At 55.2% G+C, this 24,253-nt stretch overlaps 2 protein-coding genes across 3 annotated transcripts; both read left to right on the top strand.

Annotated features, from left to right (window-relative positions):
* The first annotated feature begins 3,808 nt into the window (after nucleotides 1–3,808).
* Nucleotides 3,809–8,086, top strand: LOC113883286. Its single transcript, XM_027526908.1, has 7 exons — nucleotides 3,809–3,867; nucleotides 3,991–4,032; nucleotides 5,509–5,547; nucleotides 5,688–5,744; nucleotides 6,097–6,123; nucleotides 6,297–6,356; nucleotides 6,846–8,086. The coding sequence occupies exons 2-7, from the start codon at nucleotides 4,018–4,020 to the stop codon at nucleotides 7,158–7,160; spliced, it is 513 nt and encodes a 170-aa protein (XP_027382709.1). The 5' UTR covers nucleotides 3,809–3,867; nucleotides 3,991–4,017; the 3' UTR covers nucleotides 7,161–8,086.
* Nucleotides 8,087–14,305: 6,219 nt separating this feature from the next.
* On the top strand, nucleotides 14,306–18,595 carry LOC113883285. 2 transcript variants are annotated; one of them, XM_027526907.1, is made up of 7 exons: nucleotides 14,306–14,348; nucleotides 14,470–14,514; nucleotides 15,992–16,030; nucleotides 16,171–16,227; nucleotides 16,581–16,607; nucleotides 16,783–16,842; nucleotides 17,327–18,595. In XM_027526907.1, exons 2-7 carry the CDS (start codon nucleotides 14,500–14,502, stop codon nucleotides 17,639–17,641), a joined length of 513 nt encoding a protein of 170 aa, XP_027382708.1. In that variant the 5' UTR covers nucleotides 14,306–14,348; nucleotides 14,470–14,499; the 3' UTR covers nucleotides 17,642–18,595. The 2 variants fall into 2 exon arrangements, with proteins under 2 accessions (XP_027382708.1, XP_027382706.1); XM_027526905.1 differs by having other exon boundaries at nucleotides 14,307–14,348; nucleotides 14,473–14,514.
* The last annotated feature ends 5,658 nt before the right edge of the window (nucleotides 18,596–24,253 follow it).

The following is a 24,253-nucleotide window of genomic DNA, read 5'->3' as shown; positions in this document are numbered from 1 at the left end:
CTCTTTACAGGACAGCCCCACTCCCCCTTGCTGAGCAGGCTCTCCAGCCTCTGGTCTAAGGTTTCTCATCCTGTCATCCCCTCACGAAGTGCCAATCGAAGCACATTGGTGGGGTCCCAAACCCAGCTCTGTGACCACCCCTGAGCATGTCCCAAGTCCGGGGTGACATCCATGGTTCACATGGGTGTCACATGAGCATCACGTGGGTGATTCTCCTGAGACGGCCCCTGTGGCCCATCCTTGGTTCTAATCAGCACGCTGGTAACCAGCACTGCCCACATTCAGTACGACACCCTCCTGCTCCTAAAACACCTCTCCCACCTCCTCACCTGAGCCTCTGCCACCCCCTCCAGAACCGCTTGGCTCCCATCAGCTCGATGTTGGTGGGAAGAAAGTGGACTGGTCCACTCTCAGTCTGGGGTCACTGTCTCCTCAGTGCCCCTGGGTGACAAGTGGATGGAACCTGGCCACCGCAATGACCTCCCTCCCCACTGAATTCAGGATCTAAATGAATGCCTCTGGAACTCTGCTTCTGGAATAGTCCACACAAGATAATCCAGGAAGGGAGTTCCCTGGTGGTCCAGTGGTTAGAATCTGGTGCTCTCATTGTCGTGGCCTGAGTTAAATTTCTAGTCCCAGAACTCAAATCCTTCAAGCCGATCGGTGTGGTCCAAGAAAAAGAGAGAATGACCTAGGGAACTTGAAAAATGCAGATTCCATGGCTTCACTGTGAATCCTCACTCTGGGTCTGGGGCCAGGAATCTGCATTTGAACAAACTGGGTGGTTGATGTGGGGGTGGGCTGGGGGTGGCCCCGATCTGCAAGGGACCAGGGCCAGCAGCTGCCATCTCAGGTCTCTGTCTTCTGACTTGTGCGTCCCCTCCGTGTTCTCCACCCAGGAGCCAACCTCTTCCTGTGTTTACAGATTCCACTCACGGCCTGGGTGAGAGAGGTTCACCCCCATGGCTGGAGTCACATACCCACCATTTCTTATGTGCCACCAGCCTCAGCGGGCCCACAGTGCAGCCCAGAGGTGACCCAGGGGCATGGAGCCCAGCGTGGTCACAACCAGGCCAGAGGGAGGATGACAGCCCGGTGTCTTCAACCAGCCAGGGATCTGGATGTTTAAAGGCACCAGAAGCCATCTGGGCCTCTGTCAGGACCCTTTCTAAGTATGAGGAGGAGGAAACTTGTCTTCAAAAAGTTTATCAGCCCTGAAGCAGGACAATAAAAATAACAGGAGAGAAAACCCTTCATTTGCTCGGAGCAGTGATGGAGCCCCAAGGCGAAGTTTGGTGGCAGGAACGTGACAGACCCGAATCACTGTTTTCCAGAAGAGGCTGGAATCCAGCATTGATGGGGGACAGGGTGGCTGAGGATGAGCTGGGGGGCAACCAAGAGTTGGTTGGAGGTGCCCAGAGAGGGATGTCCCATGTGACACCTGAGGCTCCTTTCGCTGTGACAATGGACACTTGTCCAGCCTCTCAGACGTCATGAAGTCAGGGTCGCAAACATGCCACATGGTATTGAATTATGTTTTTTAAAGAATGGGAAGGAAATGATACAAAGTTTTAAAATATAAACACTTAAAACTTTTGTATTTCAAAGGGCAACACGAGAAAAGTAAAAAGACAACCCACAGAATGGGGACCAAAAGTTGCAAATGATTCATGTGGTCAGGGCATGGAGCCGGAAAACATTTACTACTCTTGTGTGTGGTTGTGCATGCTCAATGCTGTCTCTGTGGCCCCATAGACTGTAGCCCCCCAGGCTCCTCTGTCCATGGGGTTTTCCAGGCAAGAGTATTGGAGAGGGTTGCCATGTCCTCCTCCCAAGGATCTTCCCTGACCCACAGATTGAACCTGGTTTTCAGCATTGCAGTCAGATTCTTTACCGCTGAGCTACCGGGGAAGCCTGGGGAAAGAGGCTACTGGTACCTCAACAAGTTAAAAACAGACTTAGGAATTGCCTGATGCTGGACCGTGGAGGATGATGGCTTAGGGTGCAGAATGGTTTCTGGAGATGATAAAAGTGTTCTGAAATTGATGGTGGTGATGGTTGAGTAGTACTGTGCATTAAATTAGGCCCTTTCCTGGGTGAATTGTATGATATGTGAATTACATCTCACTAAAACTCTATAAAGAAAAGCGTTCAGTCCTCAGTGAGACATGAAATGCCTTTCTGGAGGTGGCCTTCCTGAGACAGATGTGGCGGTGCCCAGTGTCACATCACCGGAGATCAAACCTGGAAATGAGGCGGGCAAATGAAGCAAGTGAAAGCCGCTCAGCTGTGTGACTCTTTGCAACCCTATGGACTATTCAGTCCATGGAATTCTCTGGGCCATGATAGTGGAGTGGGTTCCTTTCTCCAGGGGGATCTTTCCGACCCAGGGATTGAACCCAGGTCTCCTGCATTGCAGGCAGATTCCCTACCCTCTGAGCCACCAGGGAAGCCTGCAGCCAAAGCAAGAGCCACTCTATTGTCTCCCTCCCACCCTGGAGTTCTGAGCTGGCTCAGGGAAGGATCTGGACTTCCTGGGTGTGGGAAGGGACTTTCAGACAACTGAACTGGCTCCTAAGGGGCAGGGGGTGCCGGCTGGGGTCTGGTGCACTCAAGAGAGACTTTCCCTGAGGAGCAGGATTCATAGGTTGTCCCCGTGGGGTGCACACGGGTGGCCCATCAGGAGCCTGGTTCCTCTTTAAGGATATTAGACACTGAATAGTGTTCCCCTAAATTCACACAGTGAAGTCCTAACCAGCAGCGCCTGGAGGGGGTTCTTTACAGGGAATCAAGTGAGCATGAGGTCTTTAGGGTGGGCCCTAATCCATTATGACTGGTGACCTTAGGAAAATGGGGAATTAGGAGACATATACATGTGTAGGGAGGGCACCATGCAGACCTGGAGACAGCTGTCTACACATCTAGGAGAGAAGCCTGGAACACATGCTTCCCTCAGGGCTCTCAGAGCAACCGCTGCCTGCTGACGCCTTGATTTCAATTTCGAGGCTCCACTGTGAGAGTAAATGTGTGTTGCTGAGACCGGGGTCTGTAGCTCTTTGTTATGGCAGCCCTGGGTCTCTAAGACAGATGCTAGGCCATGGCTGTGAGGGGTTGTGGTCTCAGGGGGAGGTGGGCCATGCTGGGAGAGTCAAGCCCTGTGGGGCTGGCCAGGGCCAGGGAGACCCCTGCCATGGTGACTGAGGCCCGGGGGCCCGAGCAGGGCTCAGGAGACCCTGGTGAGCGGGGCCCAGACAGCCAGCAAGGTTCCCTTCTGCCCCTTCTGAGGGACACATCCTGTGGGTGAGGCACACAGGCCCGGCCCTGCCCTGGATGCCAGGGCCCCGGGGAGAGTCTCCACCTCAGGGCCCCTGCAGGTCTTGTGCCTTCCTGAGGGTAGGGCAGCTCCAGAATGTGGAGTGGAGTGGGGTGCAGTCTGTTCGAGGGCCCTGGTCAGCTCCCCCCAAATCTTCCTCAAACTATTGTCTCAAGTCTGGACTTTACCCTGTCCCTCCCTGTGCTCGACCCGATGGTGAAGGGAGGTGGCCCAAGCTGGGCTCAGAGATCCCAACCCAGGTCAGAGAGGAAGGGCCCTGACCCCTGGACCCTGAGTGTAAGGCACACGCCCTCCCCACCCCGCCCCTCAGACCTCTGGCCCCTTGTCATCCCTTCCTTCGGACTCCTGCCCTCCCCCCTCTGTTTCTGCTTCTATTTCTATCTCAGTTTCTGTCTCAAACACACCCAGCTGCCCCTGCCCCCTCCCCAGCAGGGCTCCACCCTCTCTGCCCCTCCCTGGCCAGCTCTTAAGTTGCTGGGGCTCAGCGGGCAGTGGGGCAGTGCTCAGCTGGAGCTCTGGCTGCAGGATCTCAGGTGAGGGACTCTGGGGACCCCGGCATGGGGATGGGGGAGACCTGCAGGCGGAGGACCCTCCAGGGTGGTGGGCGAGCCCGCTTCTCTGAAGCACTTTCCACCCCCCACCTCTTCCTCCATCAGGTCCCTTCGGGAGGACCCTAAGCCACCATGTGCTTCGCTAAGGTGAGTGACGACAAGAGATGTGGGGAGAGTGGGCCTGGAGTCTCCTTTGCCGTCTGTCCCCGCTCCCACCAGCTCAGCCCCAGCCCTGCTGACTGCTCTGTGCACAGCAGCCTCTGTCCCAACCTCCCTGGGTCCTGGGGTGGCCACAGGGGAAAATGAAAGTGTGAGTCGCTCAGTGATGTCCAACTCTTTGGGAACCTGGGGACTGTAGCCCACCAGGCTCCCCTGTCCATGGGCTTCTCCAGGCAGATACTGGAGCGGGTTGCCATTTCCTTCCCACTGGGGAAGCAGAGGGTCAAAACATGGGACCCGGGCCATCAAAGCACCCCATCTCACAATGACCCTGGTCAAACACTCTGCTGTCACCATCCTGAAATTTTGGATAATTGTTGACAAGCACGCTCCAGTTTCCTGTTGCTCTGAGCCCTTTCCTTATGTGGCAGGTCCTGATGTGGGGTTGAGGCTCCTGCTGGGAGGTTGGTTTGGGGGGCAGCTCAGTGTGGGGGCCTTTGGGACCGAGGAAGGAGCAATGGACCAGGGAGTGAGTGTAGGAATTAGAGTCGTCATGCTCGTGGGGGAGCCAGACGTGGAGCGTCTGCAGTCTCCTAGGAATCAGCTATCCTCGGGCTCCTTCTAATGCTTATTCCTATTTATTGAATTTCTTTTGTCTCTGAGCGATCTTAGTTGCAGCATGTGGGGTCTAGTTGGCTGGCCAGCATTTTCAGAGAAAAGCTGAAAACATTTCTCTCAGGGCCTGGATCAGTAGCCGAGCCACACTGAGCTCAGAGTCTACTCTTTCCCTTTGGAGTGCCCTCCGCCCTCTGTACAACTCCCTCATCTCAGTTCTGACGGTGACAAGATGCTCAGGAGCTCCAGGCCATGGAACACCAGTATCTGGCAGTGGTCAGCGTGGCTGGCCGAGGTTGAGCGGCCAAGCCCAGTGAGAGGATGCGGGCAGAGAGTGTCCCCACGGCCCCGTGAGGTGTTTCCTTGCCCAGTTGTGTGTGATGCTGGGCTGACAGGATGGGCCCCCCGGACAAGGGTGTGCAGACGGAGCTCTGCATGCGCTGTGAGCCCCACTGACCACCCAGGGCCAGGAGGGCAGTGGGGACCCACCAGATGCCCGCCGTTAGGTGGAGTCTCCCAGGGGTCGGTGGGGCGCCTCCCACCTCCATGACTCATCAAGGGTCTGGAGTGGAAGGTCCTGGGGGCCGGGGGTCTTCAGGGTCAGAGGTCTGAAGACTGGCCACTGTCACCCTCAGAGCCTCAGACCCGAGAGGACAGTGCCAGGTCCTCCCTGGTCAGCTCTCAGCAGGACCACGGAGGGCTAGGCATCTGGGAAACAGGTTGACCTGCCTACTCCAGGGCAAGGGTCCTCCTTTGGTCAGTGTCCGTGTGTGTGTGTGTGTGTGTGTGTGTAGAACAGGTCTCGGTGGTTACAAGGACAGAACCTGAGTTTCACTGTTACCTCCACAGGGAGTCCCATATGACCAGGCTTCTCTGAGGTCCATAATGGTAAGAGGCTCATCCCCATGAATAGCTAGGGTCTCGGGAGGCCTGGGTCTTCGAGGTGAAGCCGAGTCGATCTGGCCCACTTGAGACCCAGCAGGGAGAAGGACGGAGATTCTTTTACTCAAGTCCATCTCTGTTCACAGCACAAACGGGTGGATGATTTCTGTGATAAGATGGGAAATGAACCAGAAGAAGCACAGGTGGGTCAGTGTGCCCCACCCTCAACCCTCCCCAGTTTGAGGGCGGTAGGTGGGTTCACAGTCACAGTGATGATGAGGGTCACAGCTCAGCACCCAGTCCTTACACTGGACAAACGCATACCTGTGTGGCAGGTGAGTGCACAGGGAGGGGATACGGAGGCCCAGGGATGCTGAGGGCGGCGTCCAGACCACAGGGCAACAGGGCAGGGCAGGGATGCCAGAGCATGGCCCTCGGGTTGAGGGTTAGTTATTGGGGTAACTGGGCAGAGAAGAGAACTTGTGGGGCTTGGGATTCAGGGTGAAAGTGAGAGAGGGTGGGGGTGTTTTAAATACAATATTTTTTCCCCACCAGATGGAGGCAGCCCTAGATGAGACGGAGGTGAGTTTGGACCTTGCCCCCTGCTAAGGGTAGTCCTCAGAGTTGGATCAGCCAGGGTATGGGGTCTGGGGCCCTGGCTCCCGTCAGACTCACCTGGATGCACGGGAGGCCAGTGGGGACCACTGACCTCAGCAGGGAGGCAGGAGTGCAGACTGCACACTTCCTCTCCCCAGGAGGGACTCAGCGAGGACATCTGTGAATTCATAGAAGATCACATTCAAGAGAACCTTCCCGTGAGTTGGAGCCACTGTCTCAGCGCCTTCCTTCCTTCCCCTCCCCACTGGTCTCTCTTGTCCTTGGGGCTGCTGTGTGTGCCCAGAGCTCCCTGGAGTGGGGGATGAAGGGGGGGTCCCTGAAATCTCAGGTGGTGCAGCCTTGCGGGCATCAGCCTCCCCACTCAGCACATGGTGGCCAGAGCCCTGGACTGAGCTTCCTGCTATGAGCCCCGTGGGCCTGGTGCTGGGTTCAGAGGCCAACCACCTGCAGGCAGGTACAACCAAGCACCAGGGTTCGTTCTTCAAGGGGAACCGAGGGGCCAGGCCCAGTCTCTGGGAGAAGTGCTCATGTCTGCTGAGCTGTTGGCCTGAAGGCAGGCAGTTTGGGTTGGGCTGGGCTGGGCTTCTGAGCCCCAGACTCTTACAAGGGCTGGGAGGCCTCGGTCAGGTCAGGACCAGGGTCTGCCTCTCCCAGGGCAGGTCCTTGAAAGGCCCCCATCCATGCAGGAATCCCTGCAGGAGTCCAGTCCCTTGCTTCAGGAAGCACGGCAAGGAGTACGCCGCAGAATCCAGAGACCTTCAGTCTCTGCCCGTCTGGAGGTCCAGAATCCGGAAGAGAGCATCTGGGCCAGAGCCCTGGGGAGGTTCCAAGTAATTCTGCAGAGTCTCCAGCAGCGGTGTTGGGATGCGCTCACCTGGCTGCGGGAGAAGGCGGTGACCTTCCTGGAGGCCATCTGCAGTGTGGTGAAGGCCGTCTTGGGAGTGCTGACGGATTTCTGCTCCTCTGTGGGGCAGCTCTTCGGAAACCTCATCCAGGTCTAGGAGCCGCAGGTGGTTCTGGAGGAACTCCTCCTCATCTAGGAGGCCCTGCACCATCCCCTTCCCAGAAACCATCTTGTGAAGCGACCTTTGCACTCCTGCTCACCCTTGACCCATCCTTTAACTGCCCTCACCTCCTGTCTTGCAGAGACGACACCACAGCATCAGGCCAGGTTTCCCTTCTCCAGGTCTGACCTGTCTGTCAGGGACGGGGATGCTCTGCTGACCCAGGGATGTGGGAGAGGCTTGGAAGCCCGGAGGCGCCAAGGACCAAGGTGCCTTCCGTGGGTCAGCATGCCTCTGTGCCTCTGCCTGTCGCTCCAAACCATGTCAGATGGGGCGCTGAGCTGATCCTCAGCGAGGGGGACCCCTGAGGGCCGGCTGTGGGTCTCGCAGGAGGAGTCAGTGGTGGACCCTGACCCTGACGTTAGCGTCTTAGTGCCCTCATCATCCTAAGTGACCCAGCTTGCTGTCAGCTGAGGCCCCAGCAGGGCAGGAGACCTGGAGGAAGGCTCTCCCTGTCTCCTGGGCCTGCGCCTTCCTGTCTGAGGAGGACAGCAGCCTGTCTGGGAGTTCCTTGTGGCAGAGCTCCATTCCGGCCACACCCTTCCCCCTTCACTTCCAGGGGGTCCCTCTGACAGGCCTGACTCTGGAAGGCCTACCTCTGGCCTGAGTTCCCTGCTTCAAGGAGGCGCCCACTGCCAGGCCCTGAGCAGCCTTGGCTTCCTGGCCCCGTCCCTGGCTCACCTCCCCATCAGTATGCAAGTCTCCTGTGCTAAACCAGCTCTTGACTATTTCCTTTATTTCTTTTTACATAATGACCTTACATCTGATATACTACTTCTCACGATAGTGAGGTTCCTCAGTTGGTATAAGGAATAAGGTTTTTTTTTGTTTAACATTAAATTTCTTCCCTGTTTCAACGTCAATATGAGTTTGTTTTTTGTTGTTGTTTTTAGATTAAATCTTTTCTCCATTTCAATGTAAGTTACATGAAATACATTTTCTAAACATTCCCCCTCCCAAAGAAATGTTTCAGTTTTTGACCAATGATATGTGATTTGTGCATGGACAATATAAACTTAGGAGGTAACAGAACAAAATCCAATAAAAATATGGAGGAAAGAGTCCTCCAAGGTGCAGGAGGGAGTGATGTGAATGGAATAGGTGCAATTTCCAGGGATTCTGGGCACAAGTTTCTTCCTTCCTATGGAGAATTCTGAAACAATGAAATATTACTTATGTGAATATCAGTCATCTCACTTCTTGGACCTTTTAACCAGCACATGCAAGTTATAGACAGCAGTTTTCAGTGGGTTATTTGCTGTAAAGCAGATGTTTTGTACTCCATTTAGCATAGGATAGCCATTTGAAACCCTTAGGTGGTATTTCATGGGATAACAAAGGTCCATCTAGTCAAGGCTATGGTTTTTCCTGTGGTCATGTATGGATGTGAGAGTTGGACTGTGAAGAAGGCTGAGTGCCGAAGAATTGATGCTTTTGAACTGTGGTGTTGGAGAAGACTCTTGAGAGTCCCTTGGACTGCAGGGAGATCCAACCAGTCCATTCTGAAGGAGATCACGCCTGGGATTTCTTTGGAAGGAATGATGCTAAAGCTGAAATTCCAGTACTTTGGCCACCTCATGCGAGGAGTTGACTCATTGGAAAAGACTCTGATGCTGGGAGGGATTGGGGGCAGGAGGAGAAGGGGACGACAGAGGATGAGATGGCTGGATGGTATCACTGACTCGATCGACGTGAGTCTGAGTGCACTCTGGGAGTTGGTGATGGACAGGGAGGCCTGCTTTCTGCGATTGATGGGGTCGGAAAGAGTCGGACACGACTGAGCGACTGATCTGATCTGATCTGATCTGGTGAACTCTGGTCTTTTATGCTTCAGCTCAGAAAGAATTCAGGGAGAGGCGAAAGGAGCCTGGCAGCCTTCAGTTCACGAGTGGCACAGTCAGACACAACTGAGGACCTAAGGCTCTCACTGACCTGTCAGACCCCGTCTCATCTGCAGGACGCTGCTCTGCATCTCCTCGCCTGCGCAATAGTCCTTGGCTGGGGGCCAAGCTCCTCTCTCTCCTGTTGGGGTCTCTGCACATGCTGCTCCTTTTGCCTGGGATGCCCTCCTTTTTCTCCGGGGCAGCCCTGCCCCTCTATTTCAAGCCAGGTCTCCTAACGCCCCACCACATTCCCTGGCACGTGGGTGGGCTCAGGAAATAATCACGCCTTGATATGCTGTGAGTGCTGTCGCTCTGTCGTGTTCGCCTCTGCAGCCCCACGGACTGTGGCCCACCAGGTCCCTCATCCATGGGATTTCCTAGGCAAGGATACTGGAGTAGGGTGTCATTTCCTTTTCCAGGGATCTTCCGAGCCCTGGCATTGAACCCAGGTCCCTTGCATCTCCTTCATTAGCAGTCAGATACCTTACCATTAATGACCCCCATGCTGTGGGTTCTCCCAGTTCCTCAGTCTCTTAGCTGACCTGTCCTCTCTCCTGGAAACATTCTTCCCAGGAGTCTTGCAGGAGTCTTAAACCTAAACCTGTGACATGTGGGGACTCCCGTATCCCTGTCTTCCTCCCAACACCTAAACGACTGAACCTTCCAGCCCCAGGCTCAGAGCTTTCCCTTCCAGCTGTGCCCAAGAAACACCTCTACTTTCCAAATCCAGTTGTCCTTCAAGGATATCAGAAGTCACACTGTGTCTCCAGATTCCTATGCCGAAGTCCTCTGAATGCCACGTCATCTGGAGGTGGTCTTTACAAGGGATCAAGGTGAACGTGGTCCTTGGGGTGGGCCCTAATTCATTATGACTGGTGACCTTATGAAAATGGGGGATTAGGAGACACATACATGTCTGGAGAGGATTCCGTGTCAATGTAGAGATGGCTATCTAAAGCCTAGGAGAGACCTGGAACACAGGCTTCCCTCAGGGCTCTCAGAGGAACCATACCTGCTGACACCTTGACCTCCACTTCTAGGCTCCCCTGTGAGAGAATAAATGTGTGTTGTTGATATATGGGTCTGTGGTTCTTTGTTATGGTGGTCCTGGGCCTGGAAGACTTATGAGAAGGCCATGGAGGTGCTGGGCTGAGAGAGGCTGTTGCCTCAGCAAGGAGGCTGGCCAGGCTGGGAGCGACAAGCCCTGTGGGGCAGGCCAGGGCAGGGAGACACCTGCCACTTCGCCTTGGATCAAGGGGACCCCAGAGGGCTCAGCGCCCAGACGGCCTTCATTCTCTCCTGAAGGCCCCAGTCTGTGTGCCAGGCAGCCCAGGCCACTCCTGTCAACAACTGTGCCAAGCTGTTTGGGTCTTTAGGGACAGGCCCCACCGTCCATCCCGGGATGCTGAACCCCAGCCCTGCCTCTCTGGGCCCTCTGTGATGTTTGTCACCCTGTCCTCCTTCTGTGACATCCCAAGCAACCCACATTGCTGGGGACCCCACATCAGCCCTGAGACCACCCCTGGTCACCGTGCCCCAAGTCCTGGGTGACATCACTGCTCACACATAGATGATGCTCCACAGTTGGCCCCGTGCACCTTCTTTCCGGTCAGCACCCTGGAACCAGAATTGCCACTTTCAGGGGGACACCCTCCTGCACCTGGACCCCTCCCTGCTCCTCCACACCTGAGCCCCTGCCGTGCTCTCAGGAGCTGCTTGGCTCCCATCAGCTCATGCTGGTGGGAAGACAGTGGACTGGCCCCCTCTCAGTCTGGGGTCACGACTTCCTCATCGTTCCTGGGTGATGAGTGGGTGGAACCTGAGCCACCTCATTGACCTCTGCCCACCCCAGACTCGTCACAGAATTCAGGATCTAAAAACCAGTGCCTCTGCAAATCTGCTTCGGGAATATTCCACACAGGATGACTCAAGAAGGGAATTGCCTGGTGGTCCACTGGTTAGAATCAGGTGCTTTCACTGTCATGGCCTGGGTTAAATTTCTAGTCCCAGAAGTAAGATCCCTCAAGTCGCTTGATCTTGCCGGAAAAAAAAAAAAAAAAACACACACACAGAGAGAGAGCATGACCCTGGAGACTGAAAATGCAGATTCCATGTCCTCATCTGAATCTACACTCTGAGGTCTGGGGACAGGAATCTGCATTTTAACAAACTGGGTGGTGGGGCGGGGCGTGGTCTTCCTGGGCAAGGGAGCTGGGCCAGCACCTGCATCTCTTTGTCTTGTGGCTTTTCTGTGTCTCTGCCAAGTTCTCTAACCTCTTCCTGTGTTTACTGAGCCCAGCTCATCGGCTGGGTTAGAGAGGTTCACCCCCCATGGGTGGAGTCACATACCCACCATTTCTTAATGTGCCACCAGCCTCAGCGGGCCCACAGTGCTGCAAGAGCTGACCCAGGGACATGGAGCCCAGCGTGGTCATGACCAGGCCAGAAGGAGGATGACAGCCCGGTGTCTTCAACCAGCCAGCCACCTGGGAATTCAAAGGCACCAGAAGCCATCTGGGCCTCTGTCAGGACCCTTTCTAAGTACGAGGAGGAGGAAACTTGTCTTCAAAAAGCTTGTCAGCCCCAAAGCAGGACAGTAAAAATAACAGGAGAGAAAACCCTCATTTCCTTGAAGCAGTGATGGAGCCAGGCTGAAGTTTGGTGGCAGGAACGTGACAGACCCGAATCACTGTTTTCCAGAAGAGGCTGGAATCCAGCATTGACGGGGGACAGGGTGGCTGAGGATGAGCTGGGGGGCAACCAAGAGTTGGTTGGAGGCGCCCAGAGAGGGATGTCCCATGTGATATCTGAGGCTCCTTTCGCTGAGACAATGGATACTTCTCCAGCCTCTCACTTCATGACGTCTGCTTCACAAAATGCCACATCGCACTGAATTATGTTTTTTAAAGAATGGGAAGTAAATGATATAAATTATTAAAATATAAGCACTTAAAACTTTTGTATTTCAAAGGGAAACACCGGAAAAGTAAGAAGACAACCGATAGAATGGGGAAGAAAATTTGCAAATGATTCATGTGGTAAGGGCATGGAGCCAGAAAACATTTACTACTCTTGCGTGTGGTCGTGCATGCTCAATGCTGTCTCCGTGGCCCCATAGACTGTAGCCCCCTAGGCTCCTCTGTCCATGTGGTTTTCCAGGCAAGAGTATTAGAGTGGGTTGCCATGTCTTCCTCCCAGGGATCTTCCCTGACCCACGGATTGAAGCTGGTTTTCAGCATTGCAGGCAGATTCTTTACTGCTGAGCTACCAGGAAAGCCTGGGGAAATAGTCTAGTGGTACCCCAAAAAGTTAAAAACAGACTTAGGGATTGCCTGGTGGTGGGCCCTGGAGGCTTAAGGGTGCAGTATGGTTTCTGGAGATGATAAAAGTATTGTGAAATTGATGGTGGTGATGGTTGAGTAGTACTGTGCATTAAATTAGGCCCTTTCCTGGGTGAATTGTATGATATGTGAATTACATCTCACTAAAACTCTATAAAGAAAAGGGTTCAGCCCAACGTGAGACATGAAATGCCTTTCAGGAGGTGGCCTTCCTGAGACAGATGTGGAGGTGCCCATTGTCACGTCTCAGGCAGCCAGATCACTGGAAATACGACCTGGAAATGAGGCGTGCAGCTGAAGCAAGTGAAAGCCGCTCACCCGTGTGACTCTTTGCGACCCATGGACTATGCAGTCCATGGAACTCTCCGGGCCATGATAGAGGAGTGGGTTCCTTTCTCCAGGGGGATCTTTCCGACCCAGGGATCGAACCTATGTCTCCTGCATTGCAGGCAGATTCTCTACTCTCTGAGCCACCAGGGAAGCCTGCAGCTGAAGCAAGAGCAGCTCTATTGGCTCCCTCCCACCCTGGAGTTCTGAGGTGGCTCAGGGAAGAATCTGGACTTCCTGGGTGTAGGAAGGGAGTTTCAGACAACTGAACGGACCTAAGGGGCAGGCGGTGCCGGCTGGGGTCTTGTGCACTCAAGAGAGACTTTCCCTGAGGAGCACGATTCATAGGTTGTCCCCGTGGGGTGCACACAGATGGCCCATCAGGAGGCCGGTTCCTCTTCAAGGATATTAGACACTGAATAGTGTTCCCCTAAATATACACAGTGAAGTCCTAACCACCAGCACCTGGAGGGGAGTCTTTACAGGGAATCAAGTGAGCATGAGGTCCTTAGGGTGGGCCCTAATCCATTATGACTGGTGACCTTAGGAAAATGGGGAATTAGGAGACAGATACTTGTCTAGGGAGGGCGCCATGCAGACCTGGAGACATCTGTCTACAGGCCTAGGAGAGAAGCCTGGAACACATGCTTCCCTCAGGGCTCGCAGAGCAACCGCTGCCTGCTGACGCCTTGATTTCAATTTCGAGGCTCCACTGTGAGAATAAATATGTGTTGCTGAGACCCGGGTCTGTGGCTCTTTGTTGTGGCAGCCCTGGGTCTCTAAGACAGATGCCAGGCCATGGCTGTGAGGGGCTGTGGTCTTAGGGGGAGGTGGGCCAGGCTGTGAGAGTCAAGCCCTGTGGGGCTGGCCAGGGTCTTGGAGACCCCTGCCATGGTGACTGAGGCCCGGGGGCCCGAGCAGGGCTCAGGAGACCCTGGTCAGTGGGGCCCAGACGGCCAGCAAGGCTCCCTTCTGCCCCTTCTGAGGGACACATCCTGTGGGTGAGGCACACAGGCCCGGCCCTGCCCTGGATGCCAGGGCCCCGGGGAGAGTCTCCACCTCAGGGCCCCTGCAGGTCCTGTGACTTCCTGAGGGCAGGGCAGCTACAGAAGCTTCTCTGGATGTGGAGTGGGGTGCAGTCTGTTCGAGGGCCCTGGTCGGCTCCCCCCGAATCTTCCTCAAACTATCGTCCCAAGTCTGGACTTTACCCCGTCCCTCCCCATGCTCCAGCCGATGGTGGGGGAATGTGGCCCAAGCTGGGCTCAGAGATCCCCACCCAGCTCAGGGAGAAGGGGCCTGTCCTGGGACCCTGAGAGTAAGAGACATGCCCTCCCCGCCCCGGCCCTCAGACCTCTGGCTCCATGTCTTCCCCTCCTTCTGACTCCCCGCTTTCCCCTTTTTTTTCTGCTTCTATTTCTGACTCAGTTTCTGTCTCAAACACTCCCAGCTGCCCCTATTCCCTCCCCCAGCAAGGCTCCACCCTCTCTGCCCCTCCCTGGCCGGCTCTTACGTCGCTGGGGCTCAGCAGGCAGCGGGGGTAGTGCTCAGCTGGAGCTCTGACTGCAGGATCTCAGGTGAGGGGCTCTGGGGACCCCGGCATGGGGATGGGGGAGACCTGCAGCCGGAGGACCCTCCAGGGTGGTGGGCGAGCCCGCTTCTCTGAAGCACTTTCCACCCCCCAACCTCTTCCTCCAGCAGGTCCCAGCGGGAGGACCCTAAGCCACCATGTGCTTCGCAAAGGTAGTGACGAAAAGAGATGAGGGGAGAGTGGTCCTGGAGTATCATTTGCCGCCCGATCTGGCTCCCACCAGCTCAGCCCCAGCCCTGCTGACTGCTTTCTGCACAACAGCCTCTGTTCCACCCTCCCTGGGCCCTAGGGTGGCCGCAGGGGAAAGTGAAAGTGTTAGTCGCTCAGTGGTGTCCAACTCTTTGCGAACCCGGGGACTATAGCCCACCAGGCTCCCCTGTCCATGGGCTTCTCCAGGCAGAGATACTGGAGCGGGTTGCCATTTCCTTCCCACTGGGGAAGCAGAGGGTCAAAACATGGGACCCGGGCCATCAAAGCGCCCCGTCTCACAATGACCCTGGTCGAACGCTCTGCTGTCACCATCCTGAAATTCTGGATAATTGTTGACAAGCAGGCACCAGTTTCCTGTTGCTCTGAGCCCTTTCCTTATGTAGCAGGTCCTGGCTGTGGGGCTGGGGCTCCTGCTGGGAGTTCGGTTTGGGGGGCAGCTCAGTGTGGGGGCCTTTGGGACCGAGGAAGGAGCAATGGACCAGGGAGTGAGTGTAGGAATTAGAGTCGTCATGCTCGTGGGGGAGCCAGACGTGGAGCGTCTGCAGTCTCCTAGGAATCAGCTATCCTCGGGCTCCTTCTAATGCTTATTCCTATTTATTGAATTTCTTTTGTCTCTGAGCGATCTTAGTTGCAGCATGTGGCCAGCATTTTCAGAGAAAAGCTGAAAACATTTCTCTCAGGGCCTGGATGAGTAGCCGAGCCACACTGAGCTCAGAGTCTACTCTTTCCCTTTGGAGTGCCCTCCGCCCTCTGTACAACTCCCTCATCTCAGTTCTGACGGTGACAAGATGCTCAGGAGCTCCAGGCCATGGAACACCAGTATCTGGCAGTGGTCAGCGTGGCTGGCCGAGGTTGAGCGGCCAGGCCCAGTGAGACGATGCGGGCAGAGAGTGTCCCCACGGCCCCGTGAGGTGTTTCCTTGCCCAGTTGTGTGTGATGCTGGGCTGACAGGATGGGCCCCCTGGACAAGGGTGTGCAGACGGAGCCCTGCATGCGCTGTGAGCCCCACTGACCACCCAGGGCCAGGAGGGCAGTGGGGACCCACCAGATGCCCGCCGTTAGGTGGAGTCTCCCAGGGGTCGGTGGGGCGCCTCCCACCTCCATGACTCATCAAGGGTCTGGAGTGGAAGGTCCTGGGGGCCGGGGGTCTGCAGGGTCAGAGGTCTGAAGACTGGCCACTGTCACCCTCAGAGCCTCAGACCCGAGAGGACAGTGCCAGGTCCTCCCTGGTCAGCTCTCAGCAGGACCACGGAGGGCTAGGCATCTGGGAAATAGGTTGACCTGCCTACTCCAGGGCAAGGGTCCTCCTTTGGTCAGTGTCCGTGTGTGTGTGTGTGTGTGTGTGTGTGTGTGTGTCTGTGTAGGACAGGTCTCGGTGGTTACAAGGACAGAATCTGAGTTTCACTGTTACCTCCACAGGGAGTCCCATATGACCAGGCTTCTCTGAGGTCCATAATGGTAAGAGGCTCATCCCCATGAATAGCTAGGGTCTCGGGAGGCCTGGGTCTGCGAGGTGAAGCCGAGTCGATCTGGCCCACTTGAGACCCAGCAGGGAGAAGGACGGAGATTCTTTTACTCAAGTCCATCTCTGTTCACAGCACAAACGGGTGGATGATTTCTGTGATAAGATGGGAAATGAACCAGAAGAAGCACAGGTGGGTCAGTGTGCCCCACCCTCAACCCTCCCCAGTTTGAGGGCGGTAGGTGGGTTCACAGTCACAGTGATGATGAGGGTCACAGCTCAGCACCCAGTCCTTACACTGGACAAACGCATACCTGTGTGGCAGGTGAGTGCACAGGGAGGGGATACGGAGGCCCAGGGATGCTGAGGGCGGCGTCCAGACCACAGGGCAACAGGGCAAGGCAGGGATGCCAGAGTATGGCCCTCGGGTTGAGGGTTAGTTATTGGGGTGACTGGGCCGAGATGAGTACTAGCTGGGGCTTGGGATTCAGGGTGAAAGTGAGAGAGGGTGGGGGTGTTTTAAATACAATATTTTTTCCCCACCAGATGGAGGCAGCCCTAGATGAGACGGAGGTGAGTTTGGACCTTGCCCCCTGCTAAGGGTAGTCCTCAGAGTTGCATCAGCCAGGGTATGGGGTCTGGGGCCCTGGCTCCCGTCAGACTCACCTGGATGCACGGGAGGCCACAGTGGGGACCCCAGACGTCAGCAGGGAGGCAGGAGTGCAGACTGCACGCTTCCTCTCCCCAGGAGGAGCTCAGCGAGGACATCAGTGAATTTATAGAAGATCACATTCAACAGAACCTTCCAGTGAGTCACAGCCACTATCTCAGCGCCTTCCTTCCCCTCCCCACTGGTCTCTCTTGTCCTTGGGGCTGCTATGTGCGCACAGAGCTCCCTGGAGTGGGGGATGAAGGGGGTGGTCCCTGAAATCTCAGATGGTGCAGCCTTGCGGGCATCACCCTCCCCACTCAGCACACGGTGGCCAGAGCCCTGACTCAGCTTCCTGCTCTAAGACCCGGGGGTCTCGTGCTGGGTTCAGAGGCCAACCACCTGCAGGCAGATACAACCAAGCACCAGAGTTCATTCTTCAAGGCGAACCAAGGAGCAGACCCAGTCTCTGGGAGAAGTCCTTGTGTCTGCAAAGCTCTTGGTCTGCAGGCAGGCGGTTTGGGTTGGGCTGGGCTGTACTTTTGAGTTACAGCGTCTCCCAAGGTCTGGGAGGCCTCAGTCAGGTCAGGACCAGGGTCTGCCTCACCCAGGGCGGGTCCCTGAAAGGCCCCCATCCATGCAGGAATCCCTGAAGGAGTCCAGTCCCTTGCTTCAGGAAGCAAGGCAAGAAGTACGCCGCAGAATCCAGAGACCCTCAGGCTCTGCCTGTCTGGAGGTCTTGAATCCGGAAGAGAGCATCTGGGCCAGAGCCCTGCGGCGGTTCCAAGGCATTCTGCAGAGTATCCAGCAGCGGTGTTGGGATGTGCTCACCTGGCTTTGGGAGAAGGTGGGGGCGTTCCTGGAGGCCGTCTGGAGTGCAGTGAAGGCCGTCTGCGGAATGCTGATGGATATGTGCTCCTCTGTGGGGCAGCTCTTCGGAAACCTCATCCAGGTATAGGAGCCCCAGTGATTCTGGAGGAACTCCACCTCATCCAGAAGGCCCTGCACGATCCCCTTCCCGGAAACCATCTTCTAAAGCGACCTTTACCCTCCTGCTCACCCTTGACCCATCCTTTAACTGCCCTCCCCTCCTGTCCTGCAGGGACGACACCACAGCATCAGGCCAGGTTTTCCATCTCCAGGTCTGACCTGTCTGTCAGGGACGGGGATGCTCTGCTGACCTAGGGATGTGGGAGAGGCTTGGAAGCCCGGAGGCGCCAAGGACCAAGGTGCCTTCCGTGGGTCAGCATGCCTCTGTGCCTCTGCCTGTCGCTCCAAACCATGTCAGATGGGGCGCTGAGCTGATCCTCAGCGAGGGGGACCCCTGAGGGCCGGCTGCGGGTCTCGCAGGAGGAGTCAGCGGTGGACCCTGACCCTGACATTAGCATCTTAGTGCCCTCATCATCCTAAACGACCCAGCTTGCTGTCAGCACAGGCCCCAGCAGGGCAGGAGACCTGGAGGAAGGCTCTCCCTGTCTCCTGGGCCTGCGCCTCCCTGTCTGAGGAGGACAGCAGCCTGTCTGGGAGTTCCTTGTGGCAGAGCTCCATTCCGGCCACACCCTTCCCCCTTCACTTCCAGGGGGTCCCTCTGACAGGCCTGACTCTGGAAGGCCTACCTCTGGCCTGAGTTCCCTGCTTCAAGGAGCCGCCCACTGCCAGGCCCTGAGCAGCCTTGGCTTCCTGGCCCCGTCCCTGCCTCACCTCCCCATCAGTATGCAAGTCTCTCAGGCTTTCCCCTGTGTTCTCCGGTGCCCCTGTGCTAAACCTGCACTTGACTATTTCCTTTTTTTCTTTTTACATAATGACCTTACATCTGATATTCTACTTCTCACGATGGTGAGGTTACTCAGTTGATAGAAGTAGTACGGTATTCTGTGTTTAACATTAAATTTCTTCCCCGTTTCAAAGTCAATATGAGTTTGTTTTTTGTTGTTGTTGTTTTTAGATTAAATCTTTTCTCCATTTCAATGTAAGTCACATGAAATACATTTTCTAAACATTTTCCCTCCCAAAGAAATGTTTGTTTTTGACCAATGATATGTGCTTTGTGCATGGACAATATAAACTCGGGAGGTAACAGAACAAAATCCAATAAAAATATGGAGGAAAGAGTCCTCCAAGGTGCAGGAGGGAGTGATGTGAATGGAATAGGTGCAATTTCCAGGGATTCTGGGCACAAGTTTCTTCCTTCCTATGGAGAATTCTGAACAGATGAAATATTACTTATGTGAATATCAGTCATCTCACTTCTTGGACCTTTTAACCAGCACATGCATGTTATAGGCAGCAGTTTTCAGTGGGTTATTTGCTGTAAAGCAGATGTTTTGTACTCCATTTAGCATAGGATAGGCATTTGAAACCGTTAGGTGGTATTTCATGGGATCCGAGGAACTCTGGTCCTTTATGTCTCAGCTCAGAAAGAATTCAGCGACAGGCAAAAGGAGCCTGGCAGCCTACAGTCCATGGGGTGGCACAGAGTCGGACACAACTGAGGACCTAAGGCTCTCAGTGACCTGTCAGACCGAGTCTCATCCGCAGGACGCTGCTCTGCATCTCCTCGGCTGCACAATAGTCCTTGGCTGCCGGCCAAGCTCCTTGCTGTACGGCCTGGGTCTCTGCACATGCTGCTCCTTTTGCCTGGGATGCCCTCCTTTTTCTCCGGGGCAGCCCTACCCCTCTGTTTCAAGCCAGTTCCCCTCAAGGCCCCACCACATTCCCTGGCACATAGAAAATGTGGCACATGGCTCAGGAAATAATCACGCCTTGCTACGCTGTGAGTGCTGTCGCTCTGTCGTGTTCGCCTCTGCAGCCCCACGGACTGTGGCCCACCAGGTCCCTCATCCATGGGATTTCCCAGGCAAGGACAGTGGAGTGCGTGTCATTTCCTTCTCCAAGGGATCTTCCGAGCCCAGGCATTGAACCCAGGTCGCTTGCATCTCCCTCATTAGCAGTCAGATCCCTTACCATTAGTGCCTCCCATGCTGTGGGTTCTCCCAATTCCTCAGTCTCTTAGTTGACCTGTCCTCTCTCCTGGAAACGTTCCTCCCAGGAGTCTTTCAGGAGTCTTAAACCTACACCTGTGACATGTGGGGACTCCCGTAGCCCTGTCTTCCTCCCAACACCTAAACGACTGAACCTCCCCACCCCTGGCTCAGAGCTTTCCCTTCTAGCTGTGCCCAAGAAACAGCTCTACTTTCCAAATCCAGTTGCCCTTCAAGGATATCAGATGTCACAATGTGTCTCCAGATTCCTATGCTGAAGTCCTCTGAATGCCAAGTCATCTGGAGGTGGTCTTTATAAGGAATCACGGTAAACAAGGACCTTGCTGCTGCTGTTGCTGCTAAGTCGCTTCAGTCATGTCCGACTCTGTGCGACCCCAGAGACGGCAGCCCACCAGGCTCCCCCATCCCTGGGGTTCTCCAGGCAAGAACACTGGAGTGGGCTGCCATTTCCTTCTCCAACGCATGAAAGTGGAAAGTGAAAGTGAAGTCGCTCAGTCGTGTCCAACTCCTAGCGACTCCATGGACTGCAGCCTTCCACGCTCCTCCGTCCATGGGATTTTCCAGGCAAGAGTACTGGACTGGGATGCCATCGCCTTCTCCGATGAGGTCCTTGGGATGGGCCCTAATCCATTATGACTGGTGACCTTATGAAAATGGGGGATTAAGAGATACATACATGTCCGGAGAGGATGCCGTGTCGACGTGGAGATGGCTATCTACAAGCCTAGGAGAGACCTGGAACACAGGCTTCCTCAGGGCTCTCAGAGGAACCATACCTACTGATCCCTTGGCCTCAACTTCTAGGCTCCCGTGTGAGAGAATAAAGCAGTTCCTCTTGGGAACTGCTTGGCTCCCATCAGCTCATGCTGGTGGGAAGACAGTGTGTTGCTGATACATGGGTCTGTGGTTCTTTGTTATGGTGGTCCTGGGCCTGGAAGACTTATGAGAAGGCCATGGAGGTGCTGGGCTGAGAGAGGCTGTTGCCTCAGCAAGGAGGCTGGCCAGGCTGGGAGCGACAAGCCCTGTGGGGCAGGCCAGGGCAGGGAGACACCTGCCACTTCGCCTTGGATCAAGGGGACCCCAGAGGGCTCAGCGCCCAGACGGCCTTCATTCTCTCCTGAAGGCCCCAGTCTGTGTGCCAGGCAGCCCAGGCCACTCCTGTCAACAACTGTGCCAAGCTGTTTGGGTCTTTAGGGACAGGCCCCACCGTCCATCCCGGGATGCTGAACCCCAGCCCTGCCTCTCTGGGCCCTCTGTGATGTTTGTCACCCTGTCCTCCTTCTGTGACATCCCAAGCAACCCACATTGCTGGGGACCCCACATCAGCCCTGAGACCACCCCTGGTCACCGTGCCCCAAGTCCTGGGTGACATCACTGCTCACACATAGATGATGCTCCACAGTTGGCCCCGTGCACCTTCTTTCCGGTCAGCACCCTGGAACCAGAACTACCCACTTTCAGGGGACACCCTCCTGCACCTGGACCCCTCCCTGCTCCTCCACACCTGAGCCTCTGCCGTCCTCTCGGGAGCTGCTTGGCTCCCATCAGCTCATGCTGATGGGAAGACAGTGGACTGGCCCCCTCTCAGTCTGGGGTCACGGCTTCCTCATCGTTCCTGGGTGATGAGTGGGTGGAACCTGAGCCACCTCATTGACCTCTGCCCACCCCAGACTCGTCACAGAATTCAGGATCTAAAACCCAGTGACTCTGCAAATCCATTTCTGGAATATTCCACACAGGATGACCCAAGAAGGGAGTTGCCTGGTGGTCCACTGGTTAGAATCAGGTGCTTTCACTGTCATGGCCTGAGTTAAATTTCTTGTCCCAGAAGTAAGATCCCTCAAGTCGCTTGATCTTGCCGGAAAAAAAAAAAAAAAGAAAAAAAACACACAGAGAGAGAGAGCATGACCCTGGAGACTGAAAATGCAGATTCCATGTCCTCATCTGAATCTACACTCTGAGGTCTGGGGACAGGAATCTGCATTTTAACAAACTGGGTGGTGGGGCGGGGCGTGGTCTTCCTGGGCAAGGGAGCTGGGCCAGCACCTGCATCTCTTTGTCTTGTGGCTTTTCTGTGTCTCTGCCAAGTTCTCTAACCTCTTCCTGTGTTTACTGAGCCCAGCTCATCGGCTGGGTTAGAGAGGTTCACCCCCCATGGGTGGAGTCACAGACCCACCATTTGTTAATGTGCCACCCAGCCTCAGCGGGCCCACAGTGCTGCAAGAGCTGACCCAGGGACATGGAGCCCAGCGTGGTCATGACCAGGCCAGAAGGAGGATGACAGCCCGGTGTCTTCAACCAGCCAGCCACCTGGGAATTCAAAGGCACCAGAAGCCATCTGGGCCTCTGTCAGGACCCTTTCTAAGTACGAGGAGGAGGAAACTTGTCTTCAAAAAGCTTGTCAGCCCCAAAGCAGGACAGTAAAAATAACAGGAGAGAAAACCCTCATTTCCTTGAAGCAGTGATGGAGCCAGGCTGAAGTTTGGTGGCAGGAACGTGACAGACCCGAATCACTGTTTTCCAGAAGAGGCTGGAATCCAGCATTGACGGGGGACAGGGTGGCTGAGGATGAGCTGGGGGGCAACCAAGAGTTGGTTGGAGGCGCCCAGAGAGGGATGTCCCATGTGATATCTGAGGCTCCTTTCGCTGAGACAATGGATACTTCTCCAGCCTCTCACTTCATGACGTCTGCTTCACAAAATGCCACATCGCACTGAATTATGTTTTTTAAAGAATGGGAAGTAAATGATATAAATTATTAAAATATAAGCACTTAAAACTTTTGTATTTCAAAGGGAAACACCGGAAAAGTAAGAAGACAACCGATAGAATGGGGAAGAAAATTTGCAAATGATTCATGTGGTAAGGGCATGGAGCCAGAAAACATTTACTACTCTTGCGTGTGGTCGTGCATGCTCAATGCTGTCTCCGTGGCCCCATAGACTGTAGCCCCCTAGGCTCCTCTGTCCATGTGGTTTTCCAGGCAAGAGTATTAGAGTGGGTTGCCATGTCTTCCTCCCAGGGATCTTCCCTGACCCACGGATTGAAGCTGGTTTTCAGCATTGCAGGCAGATTCTTTACTGCTGAGCTACCAGGAAAGCCTGGGGAAATAGTCTAGTGGTACCCCAAAAAGTTAAAAACAGACTTAGGGATTGCCTGGTGGTGGGCCCTGGAGGCTTAAGGGTGCAGTATGGTTTCTGGAGATGATAAAAGTATTGTGAAATTGATGGTGGTGGTGGTTGAGTAGTACTGTGCATTAAATTAGGCCCTTTCCTGGGTGAATTGTATGATATGTGAATTACATCTCACTAAAACTCTATAAAGAAAAGGGTTCAGCCCAACGTGAGACATGAAATGCCTTTCAGGAGGTGGCCTTCCTGAGACAGATGTGGAGGTGCCCATTGTCACGTCTCAGGCAGCCAGATCACTGGAAATACGACCTGGAAATGAGGCGTGCAGCTGAAGCAAGTGAAAGCCGCTCACCCGTGTGACTCTTTGCGACCCATGGACTATGCAGTCCATGGAACTCTCCGGGCCATGATAGAGGAGTGGGTTCCTTTCTCCAGGGGGATCTTTCCGACCCAGGGATCGAACCTATGTCTCCTGCATTGCAGGCAGATTCTCTACTCTCTGAGCCACCAGGGAAGCCTGCAGCTGAAGCAAGAGCAGCTCTATTGGCTCCCTCCCACCCTGGAGTTCTGAGGTGGCTCAGGGAAGAATCTGGACTTCCTGGGTGTAGGAAGGGAGTTTCAGACAACTGAACGGACCTAAGGGGCAGGCGGTGCCGGCTGGGGTCTTGTGCACTCAAGAGAGACTTTCCCTGAGGAGCACGATTCATAGGTTGTCCCCGTGGGGTGCACACAGATGGCCCATCAGGAGGCCGGTTCCTCTTCAAGGATATTAGACACTGAATAGTGTTCCCCTAAATATACACAGTGAAGTCCTAACCACCAGCACCTGGAGGGGAGTCTTTACAGGGAATCAAGTGAGCATGAGGTCCTTAGGGTGGGCCCTAATCCATTATGACTGGTGACCTTAGGAAAATGGGGAATTAGGAGACAGATACTTGTCTAGGGAGGGCGCCATGCAGACCTGGAGACATCTGTCTACAGGCCTAGGAGAGAAGCCTGGAACACATGCTTCCCTCAGGGCTCGCAGAGCAACCGCTGCCTGCTGACGCCTTGATTTCAATTTCGAGGCTCCACTGTGAGAATAAATATGTGTTGCTGAGACCCGGGTCTGTGGCTCTTTGTTGTGGCAGCCCTGGGTCTCTAAGACAGATGCCAGGCCATGGCTGTGAGGGGCTGTGGTCTTAGGGGGAGGTGGGCCAGGCTGTGAGAGTCAAGCCCTGTGGGGCTGGCCAGGGTCTTGGAGACCCCTGCCATGGTGACTGAGGCCCGGGGGCCCGAGCAGGGCTCAGGAGACCCTGGTCAGTGGGGCCCAGACGGCCAGCAAGGCTCCCTTCTGCCCCTTCTGAGGGACACATCCTGTGGGTGAGGCACACAGGCCCGGCCCTGCCCTGGATGCCAGGGCCCCGGGGAGAGTCTCCACCTCAGGGCCCCTGCAGG

The sequence above is a fragment of the Bos indicus x Bos taurus genome, chromosome 25 (assembly GCF_003369695.1).
Source record: "Bos indicus x Bos taurus breed Angus x Brahman F1 hybrid chromosome 25, Bos_hybrid_MaternalHap_v2.0, whole genome shotgun sequence".
NCBI classification, from domain to species: domain Eukaryota; kingdom Metazoa; phylum Chordata; class Mammalia; order Artiodactyla; family Bovidae; genus Bos; species Bos indicus x Bos taurus.
The sequence above is the reverse complement of the archived record's forward strand: the minus strand, read 5'-3'. Positions and strand labels throughout refer to the sequence as shown.